Source organism: Melanerpes formicivorus, unplaced genomic scaffold (assembly GCF_026170545.1).
Source record: "Melanerpes formicivorus ecotype bairdi unplaced genomic scaffold, bMelFor1.0.p_v2 SCAF_11, whole genome shotgun sequence".
Lineage (NCBI taxonomy): Eukaryota > Metazoa > Chordata > Aves > Piciformes > Picidae > Melanerpes > Melanerpes formicivorus.
In genome coordinates, this window is record NW_027142363.1 from 19,037,168 (window position 1) to 19,061,192 (window position 24,025).

Genomic DNA, 24,025 nt, shown 5'->3' on the forward strand with positions numbered 1-24,025 from the left:
TTTTTCTCCTCTCTAATTTGAATTGTACATTCTTTTCAGTAGAGAAACTCAGAAACTTCAGTAGAGGAAGTGGTGATGAAAAAAACCCTGTGGAAAAGAATACTTACAGGGTAAGAGCTTACAAACCTGCATGCTTTTGTAATATGCTTTGACCTGCTTTGAAGTCCAGTGACTACCAAGTGACATCAAGCAAGAGGGCCACAAAGATGATCCAAGGGCTGCAGCAGCTCTGTTATGAGGATAGGCTGAGGGAACTGGGGTTGTTCAGCCTGGAGAAGACAAGACTCTAGGAGCACCTCAGAGCTGCCTTCCAATAGCTGAAGTGATCCTACAGAAAGGCTCTAGAGGGACTTTTCATCAGGGTGTCTAGCGACAGGCCAAGGGGGAATGGTTTGAAGCTGAGGGAGAGTAGGGTTAGACCTGATCTTAGGAAGAAGTTCTTCAGTAGGAAGGTGGTGAGACTCTGGAACAGGCTGCCCAGGGAGGTTGTGGATGCCTCCTGCCTGGGGGGTGTTGAAGGCCAGCTTGGATGAGGTTTTAAGCAGCTAAATCTAGTTGAGAGGTGTCCCTGCCTATGGCAGAGAAGTTGGAGTAGATGATCTCTAAGGTTCTTTCTGACCTGAGCCATTCTAGGCTTCACAATACAGGTTTATAACTATTTCTGCCATGACTAATTTCAGTTGCAGAATGTATCTTTGTCTACAGGAACTGTGAAAACTGATGTCAACCTTTCATTTAATGTGAGGTGCAAGGGAAGGCAATTTAGTGGTACATTAAAACAATGACTACAAGTATTTTCTCCCTCTTTTCAGCATTAAGGAAGCTGGGGAAGGAGGGAGAAGTATGAAAAACTTTGCCTGCTTTGGGGTCTCCATTAACATACTACAAGCAGATCTCTTTCCATCACAAAGGCGCACCTTCCACCAAGTCCTCTCCTGGCCACATGACACAGCAGAAGAAAGGACAATCACCAGGTCCTCAGAGTTCCCAGGCCATAGAACTAACATGAGTGACAGCAATTTTTTTTTGCTGAGATTCGTGATGGCTGAAGCCAAAACTTTATATGAAGGCAAATCTCTTAAGAGAAAAGATGCTTTAGAAGTTAACTTCACTGCTGCAAACTATGCTTTCTTCAGACTGCAGAGTTTCTCAGTTTTAGGTAAAACACAGAAGAATAAACAACAATTTGTCTGGCTAATGCAAGCAATCAAAAGTCCAGAGACACAGGTCTTCTAAGGAGAACACATTTGCTGTGGACTTTCAGGAACAGAAGATGAGAAAAGCAATTTATCTCAAATGACACATGATGACAGTATTAACTGCTATGCACATCTGTCCATTCTAACTAGTTTTATGAAGAATTTTTTTAGGAGAAGTATAGGACATTTACTACCATACAGAAAACAAAAAGAAAACATACTGACAAAAAATGTGAACTTATCAGAAAAGACTTTCAAAGAGCTTCTGGTTTTGTACTGTTCATATTGCCAACACCAAAGCAGCTTTCTCTCTATGTGGTAAGTGCACAGAATATTAAAACAGAGGTAAAATTTCTTGACTTCATGTCACATTTTTTGTGCAGCTCTCAAACTAAAAGCAAAGACTGGAAGGTGAGGAAAGAAAGAAGTTGGAAAAGGAATTAGAGATGCATGCTGAGATGAAACCTGAAGGTACTCATGAATGTCAATTCACTGGGGGGATACAAGGAGGATATTCTACAGAAGATTTCTTGTAGCAACAGTGGAAGGACTGGTGGGGGGACAGAGTGGAGTCACATGCAGGCAGAGGAAAGAAGGGAAAGACATGACTTTTGAGACATGGATAGAAAAGAAAAAGCATGACACTTAGAAGAGTGCAGCAGAATTATCTCAGGTTAGCTTCTTGTGAATAAAAGGTGGTCAAAAGGAGGTTCTGCTTGCTGTGAATAGATAGAACCTTTTAGTTAGAGACGTTCAATTATCACAACATGAAGATTTGAATTGGCACGGCGATGTGGTAGCAGAAAGACACAAACACCACTAAATACACTCGTTTGCAAATAGAAAATGAGGGGGGGAAAAGGGCAAAGACTAACACATCATGTATGCAAAAGCAAGGAAAGAGAATGAGTTTGTTTACTAGTGATGTTCAAATTCTAATTACTTAAACATATGAAATAAATTCATATTTTTCTACTATTAGTAAGAGGTTGCTGGTGCAAAAGAAATGCTGGCTTCAATATATGGATAGACAAGCGGTAACAGAGCTAAGAACAATGATAAACAATGCAGCAGAAAGCAAAATAGTTTTATGAGCTTCCATGGGGGGGAGGAAAAAATGGTATTAGTAAAAAGTGGATGGAAACAGAGAAGTGAAACTATGATATGAGGAAGCAGTGGTTTGCACAGTGGTAGGGGACAAAAAAAAGTGGGACAGTGGTGTCATGAGTTGTAGTAGGTCAGAGAATGTGTAGGGGATCAGCAAGGGGTGGAAAAAAAAACTAAACCAGGCCTTCATTAACAAAATCAAGAATGTTAACTGCATGAAGGAAAGCAATCTCCACAACAGAGCCAATGCAAAATCCATACTGGAAAGAGCTAAGGGGAAAATTGGAGCTTGGGCAGAGTCATAGCAAAGTACACAAGGGAGGATGCACTTCTGCATATAGGGGAAGTGTTTGGGAAGCAAGTTGTGGCCAGCACTAGTAATATAAAGAAGTTGAGTGATGAGCTAGTAAGATAGAAAAGGATAAGGAGAGAAAAATACTTTCTCCCAAAAAAAACCCCAAACAACCAAAACCACCCAACCCCAAAAACCAACAATAAAAAAAGCCCTAAGACAGACAAACAATAAAAACCAGCAAAAAAGGCACAGGTTATCAAAAAGGATAAGAAAGGTTAAGAGTATTATGGAAATAATATGGGAAAGATCATATGGTTGGAGAAGCTATTATTACAGATTTAGAGAGCTGCTATGAAATTCTTTGCACCTAGTATGGGGGAAGAATAGAAAGGCAAATTAGATAGGTGGCAAAGGGAATTAATAGTATGGAATAGGGAGTGAGGATTTACCAGTACCTTTGGAAATGAGGGAAGAGTAGAAATTAGATATTGCAGCCCGGAGGGCATCCCTGTAGAATACCTGATGAGATATATAAATAAGAGTGTACTCACTTGAGAATCATAGTCATGGTTTCTTTTCTGTCTTTCCCTTGGAAAGGTAGAGTACCAGTGAGCATTTCAAACTGTATAGAGTAAAACTTTCATCAATTACATTACCTGGACAAAAAAATTAATCTAATTTTTGACAAAACTACTTTAGCAGCATCTTAACCTTCCAAAACTCATGCATGTTAACAAGCAAGTCTGTGCAAAACAACTTCTCATTGTACCACGTAAACTCCTGTGAACACCGAGAGCAGCCTTCGCCATTGTTACAGCTGCAAAATATTCTCCTCTGGGGACACCTTGCTTTCCATGCTTTTCTCTACACAGTTTAGACTAGAATGTTCTGTGTTTCACTTCTGCCTAAACATTTTGCTTCTGGGAAGACTGTCACCTATACAGCCGTGTCTTAGTTCTCCAGAAGAGTGGGGAGTAGGGAAAAAGCTTCCCCTTTTAAAAGTTAGTGATGATTTATCCTCATGCAGAGATCATTTAAAAAGTCCTTTTTTTTGTTATGACTTTTTTCTTCTTCATTTATTTTTTTTTAAACTTGGCATCTACACAGCCTTCATTGGAAAGGGGAAGAAGGTTAGTCGGTTGACAGAGACATGCATGATGAGAAGTGGTTACTGTATGCGTACAGCGGAAATAAAGCCTGAAGGAACACAGAAGAGACCTCCACAGCGTGTGCATGCACATTTTACAGTGCCTGCCAGCAGGCAACACACAGTGTCAAAATACTGATTTGTTCTGAAAGCGACTGAGTGAAAACAGAGAAAGGCAAAGGTGCTGCTGTTGGGCTGCAGGACACTGCAGGGATACCAGACCTAAACTGGGCAGTGAAAGCACTCTGGCAGCAGTCACAGCAGCCAACACTCACTCTGGGGCAGAAGGCCTGATTTTTGGTTTATGGCTTGCAAAACAATTTAGCCCCATGAAATTTCATAGTATGAAACTGGAAGTCAGAAAAATGAAACTAATTCTGAAGGAACACTCTAAATAATGGATTAGGTCATCCTGACACAAAGTATCCTCGTGTTCCCCTTTTTTGGAGTACGACTCAAGCACTCAGCCTTCTAAGCACTAAAAATGAGCATGGGTAACTTGAATGAGGAATCTGTGATTGCACTGTTCTTCGCCCTACAATAAGAGCATGAAGTTGCACTAACAGCATCCTTGACTCCCCCCTTTTTTTTAAATTAAAACAGAATTTTTCACGTCTTACTACCCTATAAAGCCTAAAGAGAGTAACAGCTGCTACCTCTTCACTACTGCTAGGTACTTTGAACTTTAAATGTTATTTTTATCGTTAAATATTATGTCATTATTAAATGTTTTACCATCAAATGCTATTTAGTTATTAAACATACTGCCATGGAATATCACTTCATTATTAAATAGTAATTATTAAATATTATGTCATCATTGCACATTTTACTATCACATATTATTTTGTTATTAAATATATAGCGATTGAATAGGTTTACTATTAAAAATATGATATTATATATGATTTTATATATATATATATAAAACACACCCATATAATCACCATCACTGTCATATAGTCGCCATCACTGGAGGTGTTCAGAAGGAGACTTGACAGGGTGCTTAGTTGCATGGTTTAGTTGGTTGGGTGGTGTTGCATGATAGGTTGGACACGATGATCTTGAAGGTCTCTTCCAACCTGGTCTATTCTATTCTATTCTAATGTATGGGTATTAAATCTATTGCCACTGCATATTGCTTCATGATTAAATAGTAATCATTATATGTTATTTCATTACTACATGTTTTACTACTATATATTATTTTTGTTATTGAATATATAGTAATTGAATAATATAGTATTGTAATTATTAAATACATTAACCTTGCCTATTAATTCATTAGGAAATAACACTTTACTATTAAATATGTTTTACTATCAAACATTTAGCTATTAAACAGATTGTTACTGAATAGTATTTAATTATAATTTATTATATTTCATTAATTAATATTATTTTCACTAAAATGTTTAAATATAACCTTATTATTAAATGTGATTGTATTAACCCTATTTTATTACTAAACATTTTATCAATATTTATCTTACTAGTATTAAATATATTTTCATTGTTAAATATAATTTTATTCTTAAGCAATAATAATAAACATAAACAGAGTAATAATAAACCTTATTATAAAATACTATTTTATCATTAAACATTATTTTTCCACAGTATCTGAAAGCTTTTAAATGTAATAATGCCAAGATGAAAATTCACTACTTAGCCTTAGAAGCATGTCCAGAGAAGGGTAACAAAGTTGGTGACGGGCTTGGAACACAAACCCTATGAGGAGAGACTGAGGGAGCTGGGGTTGCTTAGCCTGGAGAAGAGGAGGCTCAGGGGAGACCTTCTTGCTGTCTACAACTACCTGAAGGGAGGTTGTAGACAGGCAGAGGTTGGTCTCTTCTCCCAGGCACCCAGCACCAGAACAAGAGGACACAGTCTCAGGCTGTGCCAGGGGAGGTTTAGGCTGGAGGTTAGGAGCAAGTTTTACACAGAGAGTGATTGCACATTGGAATAGGCTGCCTGAGGAGCTGGTGGAGTCACCATCACTGGAGGAGTTCAGGAGGAGACTTGATAGGGTGCTTGGTTGCATGGTTTAGTTGATTAGGTGGTGTTGGATGATAGGTTGGACATGATCTTGAAGGTCTCTTCCAACCTGGTCCTGTCCTATTCTATTCTATTCTATTCTATTCTATTCTATTCTATTCTATTCTATTCTATTCTATTCTATTCTATTCTATTCTATTCTATTCTATTCTATTCTATTCTATTCTATCATCGTGAAGATGGGAGAGGCATAAGCCACAACTGCAACAATAGATCAAATCAGCTTTTGCTTGTTTAGACTTTAGAGAATAATCCTCAGAGATTGCACTTGGGGAAAAAAACTTTTCTTGAGGTGGATTTGCAGGGCTGCAGGCTTTGCACTTGCTTGAGAGAAAATGTTTCCTCACCAAGCTTGTTTTTGTCACCAGCACAGACACTTGAATTAACAACTCAGTTTATTTGTCACAGAATCAGTCACAGAATGTTAGGGGCGGGAAGACATCATCTAGATCCAGATGATCTAGAGATCCTTGAGTCCAAGCCATCTGCCAAAGCAGGATCATGCCTTCCCTCCCCAAAATACATTCCAGGTCCTCCTCCTCCTCTATTCTGCCCTGGGCAGGCCACATCTGGATTATTGTGTCCAGTTCTGTGCTCCTCAGTTAAAGCTGGGCCTCAGGGTACTGCTTTGAGAGTCCAGTGCAGAGCCACAGAGCTGCTGAAGGCAGTGGAACATCTCCCTGTCAGGAAAAGTCGAGGGAGCTGGGGCTTGGAGCTTGAAGCAGAGGAGCCTGAGGGCTGCTCTCATGCCTGTTGATAAAGATGTGCAGGGCAGCGTGGGGAGAACAGAGCCAGGCTCTGCTCAGGGATGTCCAGTGACAGGACAAGGGGCACTGGGGGCAAGCTGGAGCAGAGAAGGTTCCCTGGGAACAGAAGGAAAAACTTTGTGAGGTGCTAGAACCCTGGAGCAGGCTGCCCAGAAAGGTTGTGGAGTCTCCTTTTCTGGAGACATTGCAAAGCCACCTGGCTGTGTTCCTGTGTGATCTGCTCTAGGTGCTCCTGCTCTGACAGGAGGGTTGGACCAAATGATCTTTCAAGGTCCCCTTCCAATCCCTAACATTCTGTGATTCTGTAACATCCACAGGCCAATAGGACTTTAGGGTTAACATTGATATTCCCTTTTATTTCACCAGGAGATGACTTCAATAAATACATTATGCTTCTGAAGTCTTTATTTAACTGTGTTTAGATGTCTGGTGTCCCTTAAATCAGTCCCTGTTTTAAAGGACAAATTGGAATATACTTCACAAGAATGGTTGAAATATTTAGTACCTAGCAGCAGGAGGAGAGAGGCCAAATGATTTGTTGAGATGTCTTTCTAGTCTCCACTTTCATGCTATATCACTTCTGTTCAGTCTGGATACTGTGTCCTCATACCACACCAGCAACCACTTTAATTCTCAAACACAGATTCTCATTATGAATTAATCAAGAGATTGTTTATGAAAATGACCATGCAAACTAGAAATGCAATTAAACAGCTCTTAGAGGAAACTGCACTGTGTTGCATAAACTATTATTGAACATTTGCTTTTTCAGGTTGTATTTTTGGCCCCAGAGCAGAAGCCAAAGTGTTTAAAATGCAGGGCACTTAGGCTGTGAAAGCTACACCAGTCACACCTAACAGCTTTCAGCAATTAAACTTACAACTTTATAGGCATTTAATTATGTTTTCCAGCTTTATAAAGTGAAGCTGAAGTTTAACTGTGTTTGTGTTAACAATTACTCTGCCACTCCACTGTACTTAGCGTGTAAGTCACTGTGTTCTTACTGATCAAGTGTGCAGTGGTGAGGGATTGTGTGCACCTGGCTGGAGGAAGCTTAGTTATCAGGTGCTACTTTTACATAGTCAGTTTTCAGATCACAACAGCATTCTAGATGATTAGAAGGTGACAGGATGACATTTTCAGACACCAGAGTCTTTCTCGTACTACAAAGCACACAATAGTGGTACTGTTACAGTCATAGGCAGCAGAAGCAGTAAGAAACAAAACCATTCTCCTTAAAAATACAATTATTTCCTCTTGAAGTTGAAAATGCACCCAAAGATTATAAATTAAAAGCCATTCAGTGAGCCTTAAGCACCAAGCATAAACTATTTGTCCTTTCCAAACCATAGGTGAGACATTTTTTTCCTGATCTTTCAAGTTCACATAAGTTAACTCCTAGCAGAAACCATAAGTGCACAACTCTATCCCATTTCAGATCAGTCTCACTTGGATTATTTTGATGTCATTATTCCCCTAAGCTGTAATGACACTGGAGACTAATTCTAAAGCTATCACTCATGGTTTTGCCACTGAACAACAAGTTAGGATTTAAAATTTGGATCTTCTCAGCCTTGCATTTTCCTATATCACTCAGTCCTAGTCTCTGTAACATTCAAGCTACAATAGATGCAGGAGATTTCACTTCAGTAACATAATTAGGTCAAATAGTTGGTGTTGCTGTGACCATGCTCTCGATCCAAACCTTGTGGTATTGTTACTAATTTCGTGTAATTTAAGACTTTTTTTGGTAGTTAGAATCCACTTGAAGCTCACCTCAAGAGTTTGATTTGTTTCACCCCACCTCACACAACACAGTTTTGCTATCACTTATATTGACCAGAAACCTACCATTAGAACACCAAAAGACCACCAGTCCGCACTCTGCGTGTGGCCTCGTCTGTTAACGACTTCTGGCGCCATATATTCCACGGTCCCACAGAAAGAGTAGGCCTTTTTCTCATGATCAATTGATTCTTTACTTAAGCCAAAGTCTGGAAGAAAACAAAACAAAAACAAAACAACAAGTTCTAAATGGAAAATTCTATCTATCTATTTATTTATTTAAAAACCCATTTGTGTGCAATGTGATGTGATGGAGGTCTTCAAGGCCAGGCTGGATGTGGCTCTGAGCAACCTGATCCAGTGTGAGGTGGCCCTGCCCAAGGCAGTGTGGTTAGAAATGGATGATCATTTAGGTCTCTTCCAGTTCTGACAATTTTCTGGTTTATGTTTACTCTGCCCTGGTGAGACCTCACCTGGAGTACTTCATCTAGCTCTGCAGCCCTTAGCACAGGAAGGATATGGACCTGATGGAGCTGGTCCAGAGGAAGGTCACAAAGATGGTCAGAGGGCTGGATAAACTCCACTATGAGGACAGGCTGAGGGAGCTGGGGTTGGTCAGCCTGGAGAAGTCTCCAGGAAGACATAAGAGCAGCCTTCCAGTACCTGAAAGGGGCTACAAGAAGGCTGCAGATGGACTGCTTCCAAAGGCCTGCAGTGATAGGATGAGGGACAATGGTTTGAAATGAGGGAAAATTTAGCTTGGATGTGAGGAACAAATTCTTTGCCACGAGGGTGCTGGAATGCTGCAACAGGTTGCCCAGAGAGATAGTTGAGGTCCCATCCCTGGACCTATTCAAGGTCAGGCTCAACATGGCTCTGAGCAACCTGATTTAGTGGAGATGTCCATGCTGACTGCAGGGGGGGGTTGGACTGGGTGAGCTTTGGAGGTCCCTTCCAATCCAAACCATTCTGATTTGATTCAATGATATACATGCAAAGACAAGACAAGGGAATTACAGAATTCTCCCCTCCCCACATTATCACAGGCCCATGAGATATACTTGGAAATCAGTTAACTGTTTATATATATTTAACTTATTTAAAGTTAATTATGGTATTTGCTCCACAGGAAGATTACCTGCCAGTTAAAATTATTTATTTTACCATAATGCTTTACCAAAGAAATAAAACACAAAGGTTTTATTGTGAACAGACTAGGTTCAGGTCTTGCAGGTTCAGGTCTTGCCATTTCCCCTTATTCACCTGTCAATTTGATATGTCCTTCCTCATCAAGCAGGATGCTGAAAAACAATGAAAAGAATAAAATTAGTTAATTAAAATAATTTAAACTGTTGTTTCAGAGAATGGACTGATCAGTCTTAAGGATTAACAGCACCCACAAAGAGAAGCAGCACTGAACATGCATGAGAGTGCATCATTAGGAAGGAATACTTTGGAGCTGCACATTTTCTTTTCCTTCCTTTTTGTCTTTATAGATGATGAAATATAATAAGCATATCTTGAACTTTCAGTTTGGCCATCTGTAGCATGTGTCATTATCACAATTGTTAAAAATAGAGAGAGTTCTATTTCTCTTTAACTGAGCAAGACACATTAATGTCTTAATGTATGTTTGCATGTTATGCAAGATAGAGATTCATTTCTAATTACCCTTCAAAGGGTGTTGGCTGCTTCAAATAACATCAGGTGGTGCAGCTGATAAATCTGAAGGATGGGTGGCATCCAGAGAGACCTGGACAGGCTGGAGAGGTGGCTGAGGAGAATCTCATGAGGTTCAATAAGGCAAAGTGAAAAGGTTCTGAGCCTAGGTCATGGCAACCCAGACATCAGTACAGGTTGGGGGATGATGAAATTGAAAACAGCCCTGCAGAGAAGGACTTGGGGTTTCTGGTGGATGAGAAGCTGGGCATGAGCCAACAGTGTGTGCTTGCAGCCAAGAAGGCCAATGGCATCCTGGGCTGCATCAATAGAAGCATGGCCAGCAGGTCAAGAGAGGCAACTCTGCCGCTTCACTCTGCTCTGAGGAGACCTCACCTGCAGTGCTGTGTCCAGCTCTGGAGCCCTCAACACAGAAAGGACATGGACCTGATGCAGCAATTCCAGGGGGGGGCCACAAAGGGCTGGAACTCCTCTGCTATGAGGACAGGCTGAGGGAGCTGGGGTTGATCAGCTGGGAGAAGAGAAGGCTCTGGGGAGACCTAAGAGCAGCCTTCCAGTAGCTGAAGGGGGCCTACACAAGAAGGCTGCAGAGGCCTGCATGGACAGGACCAGGGGCAATGGTTTGATATTAGAGGAGAGCAGATTTAGATTGGTTGTTGGGAACAAATTCTGCACCATGAGGGTGGCGGAACACTGGAACAGGTTGCCCAGGGAGGTGGTTGGGGCTCCCTCCCTGGAGATACTCAAGGTGAGACTTGACAGGCCTCTGGGCAACCTGATCTCATGAAGGATGTCCCTTCTGACTGCAGGGGGGTCGGATTGGATAACCTTTGGAAGTCTCTTCCAACCCAAGTCATTCTATGATTCTGTGTTAAGTATCTGATGACACGCAACAGAGGAGATGTACACACTCTACAGTCACTTAGATTGGCCTCCAGGTGGAGAAAAACACTATAGCATACATTTATTTCTGAAAGGCCCAAATGTTCCAGATAATAGCATTGACATTTTCTTCTTTACATCTTCTAATACTTAAAATTTTAACACCCAAATAAATTACTGGAGGAAAGATATAAACAGGAGGCAGAGTTCAGTCATTTGAATGGCTTAACATATTCAGACCATATCTGAACTGTACCTTTGAGCTTATTTTTTTCTGTGATCATTAATACACTAAAGAGAGCCTGTGACTTACAATCTTCCTATTTTAACTTCCAAAATGTAAAACTCCATTCTGCTCTTCCTGCAATGCACTTTAAAATCAGCATTGGAAAAAAAAAAAACCAACATATATATGTATATAATTTACTGTTAGGCTTTCAAATGCAAAGGTATCACAGTGTCACTAGGGTTGGAAGAGACCTCAAAGATCATCAAGTCCAACCTGTCACCACAGACCTCATGAATAGACCATGGCACCAAGTGCCACGTCCAGTCCCCTCTTGAACACCTCCAGGGATGGTGATCCCACCACCTCCCTGGGCAGCACATTCCAATGACTAATGACTCTCTCAGTGAAGAACTTTCTCCTCACCTTGAGCCTAAACCTCCCCTGATGTAGCTTGAGACTGCCTGTGTCCTCTTGTTCTGTTGCTGGTTGCCTGGGAGAAGAGACCAACTCCCTCCTGGCTACAACCTCCCTTCAGGTAGTTGTAGAGAGCAAGGAGGTCTCCCCTGAGCCTCCTCTTCTTCAGGCTAAACAATCCCAGCTCCCTCAGCCTCTCCTCATAGGGCTTGTGTTCAAGGCCTCTCCCCAGCCTTGTTGCCCTTCTCTGGACATGTTCAAGAGTCTCAATGTCCTTCTGAAACTGAGGGGCCCAGAACTGGACACAGGACTCAAGGTGTGGCCTAACCAATGCAGAGTACAGGGGCACAATGACTTCCCTGCTCCTGCTGGCCACACTATTCCTGATGCAGGCCAGGATGCCATTGGCCTTCTTGGCCACCTGGGCACACTGCTGGCTCATGTTTATGCGGCTGTCAATCAGCACCCTCAGGTCCCTTTCTGTTTGGCAGCTCTCCAGCCACTCTGACCCCAGCCTGTACAACATTCAAATGCAACCCTGTGTTAGGCATTTGTTCACAGTTCATCTCTAATCCAGAAATTCTGTAACAATGACAAAGGCAAGAGGCCAAGAAGACCTCTTCTTGGTACACCCTAAACCACCTGGAAACTGAAAGGTAGCAATATTTCAGCATGCTTTTTAGTGCGTTAGAGTAACGTGGATTCTTGCACATCACTCTGAAACTTGTGTACTACTGGAAGAGAAGTGCAGCATTTGAATTGAAAGAGCCCATAAGCTTCCCCCACCTCCCTCCTTGTTCAGGCTGTGCAATAAATTGCTGAAATTAGACAGCTGGAAAGAGAAGTGCAGAGGTAGAAGTGCTAGAGAAATCAACTGAGCACACTGCATTTGCCACAGAGGACTCTTACTTTTCTGGTTTTAGGTCCCGGTATATTATTCCAAGACTATGTAGATGATCTAAAGCAAGTGCTAGTTCTGCCAGGTAAAATTGAACATCATCTTCTGTGAACATCACCTGGAAAGGCAAAACAATGGATTTTACATGTTAAGTCTGTAAAGCTTCTGCCAGTGCCGACTAAGCAATGGTTAACAGTGAGTATACAGAACGGTTCTTCATAACACTTGAATTAACTTCTATACAACCCCTACATATTCAAATGTGTTGACTAGACAAAACCTAGCAGTTTAGCATCAATACTATTTCACAGGACAGTCCTGAAAAAGAACTTCAGAAGCCAATGTTATAAATGAGGTTATTTGCTTCTGAAACAGACCGGATGGAGTGGGTCCAGAGAAGGACCATGAAGATGATGGGCGGGGGGGGCAGGAACACCACTGCTATGGGGACAGGCTGAGGGAGCTGGGGTTGTTCAGCCTGGAGAAGAGAAAGCTCTGGGGAGACCTAAGAGTAGCCTTCCAGTATTTGAAGGGGGCCTATACAAGAAGGCTGCAGAGGGACTGTTTCCAAAGCCTGCAGGGACAGGACCAGGGGCAATGGTGTGATATTAGAGGAGAGTAGATTTAGATTGGATGTTAGGAACAAGTTCTGCACCATGAGGGTGGTGGAACACTGGAACAGATTGTCCAGGGAGGCAGACAAAACCCTATCCCTGGAGATCTTCCAAGGTCAGACTTGACAAGGCTCTGAGCTATGTGACATAGCAGAGCATGTCCCTGCTCACTGCAGGGGGGTTGGACTAGATGACCTTTGGAGGTCCCTCCTAACCCAACCCATTCTGTGATTCCATGACAGTTCAAGAGAACAAACAGACAGACTGTAGAGGGTCTGCTAATTTTTGGGATACATTTAAAGAATGTGACTACCTCCTGATTGAATGCGACCATTTCATTTCCACACAACAAATGCACTAAACAAGTCCAAATGCCTGAATTTCATCTGCAAAGCCAGAGAGACATCTTGGTTTTGAGGAGAGAGTCTCCAAGTACTATGAGAAAGAAGTTACAACAGTGATAAAAACTCCATGGTGCAGCCTGAGATGTAAGGGCAGAAAAGGTAGATCAAAGAGCAAACAAAGGAAACAGCACAAGGAAGATCTCAGATAGCAATCCCACATTTTCTCCTAGGAATATAGACTAATCCCTATTTACAGCCAATGAAATGAACATGTTATCCCCACTATACTGACAGCCACTGTGATCCAGAAAACATAATTAAGAACCAAAACAAATAAATTCTTCTGAGAATTGACTAGTTTATAAGAGAGCAAGTGATACCAGAGCTTGTAAAAGAGGCAGTAAAAGTTGCTGATGTCACTTCTGCAGAAGAGCCAATACTCAGTACAGCCACACTCCAGAAGGTAAATCTCTACCAGGAACATTTAAAAGCTCCAGTTATGAAACATTTCATGAGAATGATCACGCACTCATGCTATGTACTCCAAAAACATTGCATGCACTTGATCTTTCTTAATATTGAACATCTGCAGTGTAGACATCTAGCTCTGAATTAATCACTTTCTCCTTTGTATTAATGGGGAGAAAGCAGGAAATTTTAGGCTACAGCTCATCTGCTCTATTTTAAAATAACATTGAGGATGACACTGATTGCACCCAGGATTCCCATTTTACTTGTCAGTTATGAGCAACTAGCCTAGATTCAGGTGTCTACAATGAATATTCCTTTCACAGACTCACAGCATGGTTTAGGCTGGAAGGGACCTTGAAGATCATCTAGTTCCAACCCCCCTGCCATGGGCACTAGACCAAGTTGCTCAAGGCCTCAGCCAACCTGGCGTTGAACAGCTCCAGGGAGGGGGCATCCATGACCTCAACAGGCATCTTGTTCCAGTGTCTCACTGCACTCACTCTAAAGAATTTCTTCCTATTCTCCAGTCTAAATCTGCTTTCCTCTACCTTCAATCCATTCTTTCTCTTCCCATCACTGCAAGCCTTTGTAAAAAGTCCCTTCCTGGCTTTGTTGTAGGCACCCTTCAGGTACTGGAAGGCTGCTCCAATGTCCCCCTAGAGCCTTCTTTTCTTCATGCTGCACAACCCCAACTCTCTCAGCCTGTCCCCATAGGGGAGGTCCTGCAGCCCTCTGATCATCTTCCTGTCCCTCCTCTGGATGTGCTCCAGCAGCTCCATGTCCCTTTTATGCTGGGGGCACCAGAACTGGATGCAGTGTTCTGGGTGGGGTCTTCACAAGAGCAGAATCACTTCCCTCATCCTGTTCTTACGTTAAAATATTAAATCTGATAGAATCTGAGTGGCTTAAGATCAATAAGGCATCATCAGGAAAGTGATACACATTTCAGCTTTGGAAACAAGAGTACTATGGATTTTAAGAATAAAGTATCTGTTTTAGAGTACTAAGAACTTTGTACTGATCTGTGAGGCAAAACAAACTTGAAATAGATGGTGTCACTGAATTAAATGTAACCCTTTATATGGTCAGCAGAGAAATTATTGTATGTCTATACACAAGATGCATAGCATTCTACTCTCAATAACCATACAAAGGTGAATAAGAGAGAGGAACATCTCCCTGCTGAGGAAAGGCTGAGGGAGCTGGGGCTCTTCAGCTAGGAGCAGAGGAGCCTGAAAGGCACCCTCATTCATGTTTATAAAGATGTGCAGGGCAGTGTCAGGAGGACAGAGCCAGGCTCTGCTCAGGGATGTCCAGTAATAGGGGAAGGGGCACTGGGTGCCAGCTGGAGCAGAGGACATTCCATGTGAACATAAGGAAAAGCTTTTTCCCTGTGAGGGGGGGAAAAAAAGCACACAGCCCTGGAGCAGGCTGCCCAGAGAGGTTGTGGAGTCTCCTTCTCTGGAGACTTTCCAAACCCACCTGGATGTGTTCCTGTGTGACCTACTGTAGGTAATCCTGTTCTGGAAGGGGGGGCTGGACTGGGTGATCTTTTGAGGTCCCTTCCAACCCTTAACACTCTGTGATTCTGTGGGTTATAATCAACTTAATTTGAGGTACTCAAATTGTAAAAGTCATTATTTGACTCACCTAGAGAGAGATATAATCAGCATGACAGAGGCAGGGTTAATATTTGGAAAGTTACTAAAATAAGTGGAATACAATTCTGGCTTTGAAAATATTCTTAAAGAATGTAATTTTGTGTTTATATGTAAATCACAAAAAAAAAGTGATCTACTTGACATGCCATTCTGGGTATTAAAACCATAGTAAGATCATAAGAGACTCATCTTTAAACACAGTAGCAACAGAAGAAAATTTTGTGAGGTGGAAAGAGCAGCACAAAAAGACTGCTTGTCTAAGCCTGTTTGCAGAAAAACATGTAAATTACCATCACCATTTTCATGAGGTGACTTTCTTTGGGGGAGAAAAAAAACCCTAACCAATCTAAAATGAAAAGATACTCAAAGTTTTATTCAGTGAAAACTTAATTTAAATAGTGAACTCTCCTAATACAGGCAATCATCTACATAACCCTCAGTTGGACTCTCCCATAGGCAATCATCTACATAACCCTCAGTCAGACTCTCCCTTAGCATTTCCCTGACTCTTCAGTTCTAGGCTTCCCAGTTCAAGGGAGACAGGGAAATAGTAGAAAGAGTCCAGTGGAAGGCTATAAAGATGATTAGGAGACTAGAACATCTTCTGAGGAAAGGCTGAGAGACCTGGGGCTGTGCAGCATGGAGCACAGAAGACTGAGAGGGGATTTTATTAATGTTTATAAATATCTGAAGGTTGGGTATCAAGAAAGGGGCAGTCTTTTTTCAGTGGTGCCCTGTGATAGGACAGAATTATTGAGGCTGGAATAGACCTCAGAGATCATCAAGTCCAGCCTCTGACTTATCACCACCACACAGACCATGTCACTAAGTGCCACATCCAATCTTTCCTTAAACACCTCCAGGGATGGCAACTCCACCACCTCCCTGGGCAGCCCATTCCAGCGTCTAATTCCCCTCTGCATGAGGAAGTGCTTCCTGACATCCAACCTAAACCTCCCCTGGCACAGCTCCAGGCCTTGTCCTCTCGTCCTGTCCCAAGTTGCCTGGGAGAAAAGCCCCACCCCCACCTTACTACAACTTCCCTTCAGGCAGTTGTAGAGTGAGGTTAAGGTGCCCCTGAGTCTCCTCTTCTCCAGGCTAAACAATCCCAGCTCCCTCAGCCTCTCCTCATAAGACTTTCATAAGACAAGGGGCAACATGTAAAAACTGGAGCACAGGAAGTTCCACCCTGGCATGAGGAAAAGTGTCTTTACTGTGAGGGTGCCAGAGCCCTGGAGCAGGCTGTCCAGGGAGGTTGTGGACTCTCCTTCTCTGGAGACATTCAAAACACAATTGGGCACGTTCCTGTGTGGCCTGCCCTAGGTGCTCCTCCTTTGGAGGAGGGGCTGGACTAAATGATCTCCACAGGTCCCTCCCAACTCCTACCCCATTCTCTGACTTTCTGAATCTACAGTCAAATGTAACCATTAGACAAGTTTGAAATTACAAAAGGCTTACCTCTTTGGATAAACGTGTAAACAAGTCTCCTCCCCTGAGAAAATCCAAAATAAGATAGAGCTTCCCTTCTGTTTGAAAAGCTGAAAAGACCAATTAAAAAAACCCCAATCAATCATACATCATGTAATTTTACCCATGGGCAGAAGAACAACACAGCCAAGAATTCACCTTTATTTTCATTGTCAAAATTAAATCTCCTAATTATTCCCCCCCCCCCCTCCCCCCCCCCCCCCCCCTTTGTGGAAAACAAATGATTTAAAGGAATTAAGAAGCTGTTCCTTTCTGATGGCTCAAGTGACTCCCATGCTACAGCAAAGCAAGGCACCCAACAGGATTTCTACAAGGAAAATAAGCTATACTGAGGTTAGGCAGCATTTCATTCCAGAGCTTAGAAGTTAAAAGCCTAGATTTAAAAGGAGCAAATGAGTAACTACTGCACTGAAAGCTGAAAGCATGGGAACTGGCTTGAACGGGGAGATTTGGTTTAGTTTCAATAGTAAAATAGTGAAAGCTATGTTATTTGAGACACAGGTGAGAGAGAGAGAGATCTGAGGTTTGAACTATAGGAAAAATTGGACTCTGAAAGAAAAATATAAGCTAAAAAAACTCCAACAAAGAAAAGCAGCTGTTCCTTTTCTGTTTACTTTTGACAAGAATTAACAGTCCTGATATCCTAACCCCTTCACATGAATATTTTTATGGCTGCACATGCTATTAAAATTCCATGGCATAATCCCACCCATTTTGATGCAATGGGAAGTCACCTCATTGCTTGTGTCTTCTACAGTGTACATAAAGCAAGAACAGGATGGAATTTGAACAAGTGAAGCTGAAGAAGAGCAGATTTAGTTTGGATGTTTGGAACAAGCTTCTCATTATGAGGGTAGTGGAACACTGCAACAGGTTGCCTAGGGAGGTGGTTGAGGCCCCATCCCTGGAGATATTCCAGGTGAGGCTTGATAAGGCCCTGGGGAGCCTGATCTGGTTGGGGATGTCCCTGCTGACTGTGGGGAGATTGGACTGGATAACCTTTGGAGGTCCCTTCTGGCCCAAACCATTATATGTGCTGCCCAGAGAGGTGGTGGAGTCCCTGGCCCTGGAGATGTTCAGAAAAGGATTGGATGTGGCACTTGGAGCCATGGTTTAGTTGTCAGGAGGTGTTAGGTAATAGGTTGGACTTGATGTTCTCTGAGGTCTTTTCCAACCTGGTTGATTCTATGATTCTCATTAGGCATTACTGAAGTTTTGGACACATGTATCTAACAAGTATCTAACATACAACAGGTAAGATGTTCTGGAATGGCTAGATACAGACAGACAACTGCTTTTTAGTAACACAGGACTCAGTCTGTAGCTCTTTGAAAGGATTTAACACTGTGCATGAAGTTAGCCATGTGCTTAGTTTGCAAGAGGATTACTATGCAGCGTGTCCTCACGCAACCAGGATTTAGGCAGTACACTAATTTTCTAGGATTCTCTTAACCACAAGCCAAGCCTCTAGACAGGCATCCATTTTTGCAAGACAAAAATGCATTTTTCTGCAACTCACCATAGTGTAACTTGACAATGAAAGGATGGTTCACTTCCACGAGGATATCCCGCTCCATTTTTGTCCGGACCCGATCTCGAACTGCAACACAACATCAGCAAGGTTAAAATACAACAATAAAACTTTCCTTATGGAACAGCATTTCTCCTGATGTATTTTTACATTGTGTCCTCATAATACTACAATGGTCTGCAAATCAATACACTTAGAATCACAGCATTGTTAGGGTTGGAAGTGACCTCAAGGATCAGCCAGTTCCAACCCCCCTGCCATGGGCAGGGACACCTCACACTACAGCGGGTTGCTCACAGCCACATCCAGCCTGGCTTTAAAAACCTCCAGGGATGAGGCTTCCACCACCTCCCTGGGTAACCTGTGCCAGTGTCTCACCACCCTCACGGGGAAGAACTCCACACAGAAGAGATTGGAGAGTGAATTTTTCACAGTGCAGGGTTCTCTGATATATCAAAGTGGAAGTTCTGACACCTGGGTCAATGCAATCTCAAGCACAAATATAGGCTGGGGGACGAGTGGCTCAAGAGCAGTCTGGAGGAGGAAGACTTGGGGGATGTCAGTTGATGACAAACTCAACATGAGCCAGCAATTATTGCTGGCAGCTCAGAAAGCAGCTGTGTGCTGGGCTGCATCCAAAGCAGGGAGAGCAGCAGCACAGGGAGGGGATTCTGCCCCTCTGCTCTGCTGAGACCCCACCTGCAGCACTGCCTCCAGTTCTGATGCCTCCAGCATAAGAGGGACCTGGAGCTGCTGGAGAGGAGGGCCGTGAGGATGATCGGGGGGCAGGAATACCACTGCTATGAGGACAGGCTGAGGGAGCTGGGGTTGTTCAGCCTGCAGAAGAGAAGGCTCTGGAGAGACCTAAGAGCAGTCTTCCAGTACCTGAAGGGGTACAGAGGGCTGCAGAGGGACTGTTTGCAAAGGCCTGCAGGGACAGGAGGAAGGGCAATGGTTTGGAATGAGAGAAGAGCAGATTTCGACTGGATGTGAGGAACAAGTTCTGCCCCATGAGGATGGTGGACCACTGCAGCAGGTTGCCCAAGGAGGTAGTTGAGGCCCCATCCCTGCAGATCTTCAAGGTCAAGCTCAACAAGGCTCAGAATAACCTGATTTAGTAGAGAATATCCCTGCTCACTGCAAGGCAGGTTGAGCCCAAAGCACTCTGTGATTCTGTGTGAGGTAGCAAAGTTTGCTACAATGGTTTAAGATGCTGCATTTCTTTCTTTCCTTTATTCTATATTTTGTTAGTGTCCCTTTCCCAAATATTACAACCAAGTCCAGTCCAGACTTTAAGTTGCCAGCATTGTTTGTACAGTTCACAAGCCTGAGTTCTTGGGTATTAAAACATAACAAGGTAGGAAAAAAAAGCAGCAGAAGGATCCTCTAGAAGTTTAGCTACCTTTTCCCAGTAGTAGGCACTCACATTAACAGAGGTGCTTGTGAAGAAGTTATAAATACATTGTCATGACTGAAGCAAGCTATCAAGCTTGCATCTCCCCCCAGAACAGATCCCTAAAAATGGCAGCATATGGAATAAATGCTAAAACAGAGAGCAAACAACACATTTGAATGGTGACCTTTACATCTGAAGTCATGAAAATGTCACAAGATGATTCTGTGCTTTCACTGTTCCAAGGGTGCATCTAAATTACATAACTGAAACTCTGAATAATTTTTTATTTAGGCAAAATCAGCTGAGAAAAAAACATCTAAATAAAGTGTCTATCGCTGTGCAAGAGGGACATGGAAAACAAGCCTTCTTTCTGAAGAGACAGAGAAAGTCCAGATTTACAACATTTCCTCAAAGTCTAAGGAACTGAGCTCATTTCAGACATTAGTATTAGCCACTATTTGGCTTAAAATTTCATTTTATTGACTCTAGATTCCACATTCCCTGATGGGAGGCCTGCTCTTTCTTAATACATTTGATGCCAGGCTCCAGCAAAGGGTTGGCCTTGGTTTGCTCTTTCCTTCATAAAGGGGTGCTGAAAGATGACACCTGTCAGAGTGTATTAATGAATCAGCCTCTGCATTAAAGAACATTCACAGACTCACAGAATAGTTTAGGTTGAAACAGACCCCAAAGATCATACAGTTCCAACCCCCTGCCATGGACAGGGACACCTTCCACAAGAACAAGCTGCTTAAGGCCTCAGCCAACCTGGCCTTGAACAGCTCCAGGAAGGGGGCATCTATGATCTCCCTGGACAATCTGTTCCAGTGTCCCACCAGCCTCACTGGAAAGAATTTCTTCCTAATCTCCAGTCTAAATCTGCCCTCCTTCAAGCTTCAATCCATTCCCTCTCATCCTATCACCTGAAGCCCTTCTCAAAAGTTTCCTTCCTGGCTTTCTTGTAGCCCCCTTCAGGTACCGAATGGCTGCTCTGAGGTCCCCCTGGAGCCTTCTCTTCTCCAGGCTGAACAGCCCCAACTCTCCCAGCCTGTCCCCATAGGGAAGGTTCTCCAGCCATCTTCATGGCACTCTCCTGGACCCACTCCAGCAGCTCCATGTCCTCTTACACTGGGGGCACCAGAACTGGAGGCAGTGCTACAGGTGGAGTCTCAGCTGAGCAGAGGGGCAGAATCCCCTCCCTGTGCTGCTGCTCTCCCTGCTTTGGATGCAGCTCAGCACACAGCTGCCTGCAAGGCTGCTAGTGACCATTGCTGCCTCATGTTGAGATTTCCATCAACTGACACCCCCAAGTCCTTCTCTTTGCTCTGAACATTAGAAGGCTGGACTGTGTAGTCACATAGATATGTTCCGGCTAGTGGAATTGCAGTCCTGTGAAAATATTCTCTCTACATTTCATTTGTGAATCCTGCAGACCATCTCTGATTGAGAAGTCGTCTGACAGAGCTGAAGAATCTTTGAGAAATGAAGCAATACAGTGTCTTTAACATTATGATATTAGAGCTCTAAGGAGGTTGCAAAGACTGAAAAAAAAAAAATCAGTAAATTTCATATTAAGATTTCAACAGTAACCTTCTTTTGCTCTTAAGAAGAACAACTCTGCTCTTCCTAAAACAAGAATTACAACCAAAAGCATCTGAAAGTTCAGATACAAGGTGCTGAGATGTATGGGATCCTCCTGCTAGCGTCACCTTTGTGCTCAAGCCTTTTGCATCCTTGAATTCTTAGCACCTCCAAGAGTCTCCTTTTCCCACTACCAGTCAAGGTTCTGAGTATTTATCAGTATCTGCTGTCTGTAGGCAAACCCAGATTCACATCTTGGACTTTCAATTTTTACATGCAACATTAAACCACAAACAAAAGGTGATAGAGAGAAGCCCTCAAATGTCTTAAAGCAACTGCTGAATGACCTTTGACTACAGACCTGAGCTAATAACAGGCTGGAGAATTAAAAGCTCTTGAGGACACTGAAGTACCTTAAAGGAGTGGAAATCAGTCTCAGAAAAATAGGAAGTAAATGATGAGAATAACATGTGCCACAGAACACAGAGGAATCCAAATATAGGAAACTGTTCAAAACCACTTAAAGCCTCTGCATGAGTTTTAAGTGAAAGTGGTATCTAATGAGGTAAGATATTCAGCACTAGGTCTTGAGCAGACAGTTTCAGGTTCAACAGCCGTTCACAGGTCAATGTGAGCTTTTATTCCCTCCATAATTCTATAAGCATTTTCAGAAGAAGGCATAGCTAAAACTGCACATCACTATAATAACAATGCTATAGAGGAAGAACTACAATTTGGTGGAGTTAGCCCAAATTTTTTACTGCAATGTCAGTGCAGTCAGGAGTTAGAAGAACTATGATTAGAAAGAAATATTAAATGACAGCATAAAGCAAGAGATTAGTGTGACAAGGTAACTTTTACTTTCATCTGCAGGAAAAATACTTTATCTCTTTTATAGAGAGGTCTGGACAGGTTAAATCCATGGGCTGAGGTCAGTGCAATGAGGTTTAACAAGACCAAGTGCTGAGTCCAGCACTTAGGTCACAACGACCTCAGTTAAGGCTACAGGCTTGTGGTAGAGGTTCTGGAAAGCAGCCTGGTGAAAAAGGATCTGCAGATGCTGGTTGATAGCTGAATATGTGCACAGGTAGCCAAGAAGGCAAACAGCATCCTGGACTGGATCAAAGGCAGTGTGGCCAGCAGGAGTAGGGCAGTGATGTTGTCCCTGGTGAGGCCACAGCTTGAGCACTGGGCTCACTTCTGGGTGCCACAGGATAGGAAAGACATTGAGGGGCTGGAGAGTGTCCAGAGAAAAGCAATGAGGATGGGGAGAGGTTTAGAGAGCATCATATGAGGACTGGCTGAGGGAGCTGGGAGTGTTTATTCTGGAGAAGAGAAGGCTGAGGGGAGAACTTATTGTTCTCTACAGCTCCCTGAAAGGAGTCTGGAGTGAGGGTGGGGTTGGTCTCTTCTCCCAGGTAACCAGCAATAGGACAAGAGGGAATGTGTTGAAGTTGTGCCAAGGGAGATTTAGGTTGGACATAAGGAAAAACAGCTTCAGTGAGAAAGTGGTGAGGGGCTGGAACAGGCTGCCCAGAGAGGTGGTAGAGTCACCATCCTTGAAGGTGTTCAAGAAGTGTGTAGATGTGGTGCTTCTGCTTCAGGATATGGTCTAGCGGTCCAGGATAGAAGTGAGATTGTTCAAGCTTAAACTTATTTTGTTAAGTACACCATTCAAGACCAAAAACATGTAAGGGGAAAAAAATTTACAACTCTCATTTGTTCAAGTAATTTAGACTATTAACTTTAGATGTTATCAACTATATTCTACATCCAGCACAAGTGCCACAGGTTTTGAGGAAATGGACTGATTTATTTCTGTTTTCAAGAAAGACTTAAAGCTCCTGTGCTTAGAACTTCTAGTGTAAAATTGTTGGTATAATGCACTTTTAAATACCATGCCCTAAATATAAACTGAGCAAAAGGCATTAACTGTATCCTTGGCAATAGGCAGCAAAGGGAAAAAGGAAGGATATTAAGTTTCAAGTAACAGCTCAGGAACAAGTCAGGTGGCAGATGTAACACAAACAACTGTCAGCTAACCAACTTAGCATGGCAAGAAGCCTCCTTTCCCCTACAACTCATCAATCTAGTAGTGCTGTTTACTTAATCCCTCTAGATTTACAGTACAAGGCAGTGTAGTCCATTAGTTTCTGCTTGACAGAGAAAACTCCTAAGACACAATCTGTAGAACAGGACTGATCTAAAAAATAAGTTTTAATATCATTGTCCTTGATTTATCTTTTTTTCTCCCTCTCTCTCTTCTCAGTTAAGATCTCACCTGGGGTACTGTGTCCAGCTCTGGAGCACTCAACACAGGAAGGACATGGACCTGATGGAGTGAGTCCAGAGCAGGGACATGAAGATGATCAGGGGACTGGAACACCTCTGCTACAAGGACAGGCTGAGGCAGCTGGGGTTGTTCAGCTTGGAGAAGAGAAGGCTCCAGAGAGACCTAAGAGTGACCTTCCAGTACCT

The 24,025-nt window shown here is 42.8% G+C and overlaps 1 protein-coding gene across 7 annotated transcripts in view; it reads right to left on the reverse strand.

The window, feature by feature from the left end:
* Positions 1 to 24,025, reverse strand: part of RPS6KA3 (ribosomal protein S6 kinase A3) — a 92,125-nt gene that overhangs the window by 26,902 nt on the left and 41,198 nt on the right. For all 7 annotated transcript variants that reach the window (XM_068144765.1, XM_068144769.1, XM_068144763.1 and 4 more), the window contains 6 exons: positions 18,559 to 18,639; positions 17,010 to 17,089; positions 12,473 to 12,579; positions 9,622 to 9,659; positions 8,425 to 8,567; positions 3,153 to 3,223 (listed from right to left, as the gene is read on the reverse strand). In XM_068144765.1, the coding sequence (XP_068000866.1) occupies positions 3,153 to 3,223; positions 8,425 to 8,567; positions 9,622 to 9,659; positions 12,473 to 12,579; positions 17,010 to 17,089; positions 18,559 to 18,639 (520 nt within the window). The remainder of the gene's footprint in view (positions 1 to 3,152; positions 3,224 to 8,424; positions 8,568 to 9,621; positions 9,660 to 12,472; positions 12,580 to 17,009; positions 17,090 to 18,558; positions 18,640 to 24,025) is intronic.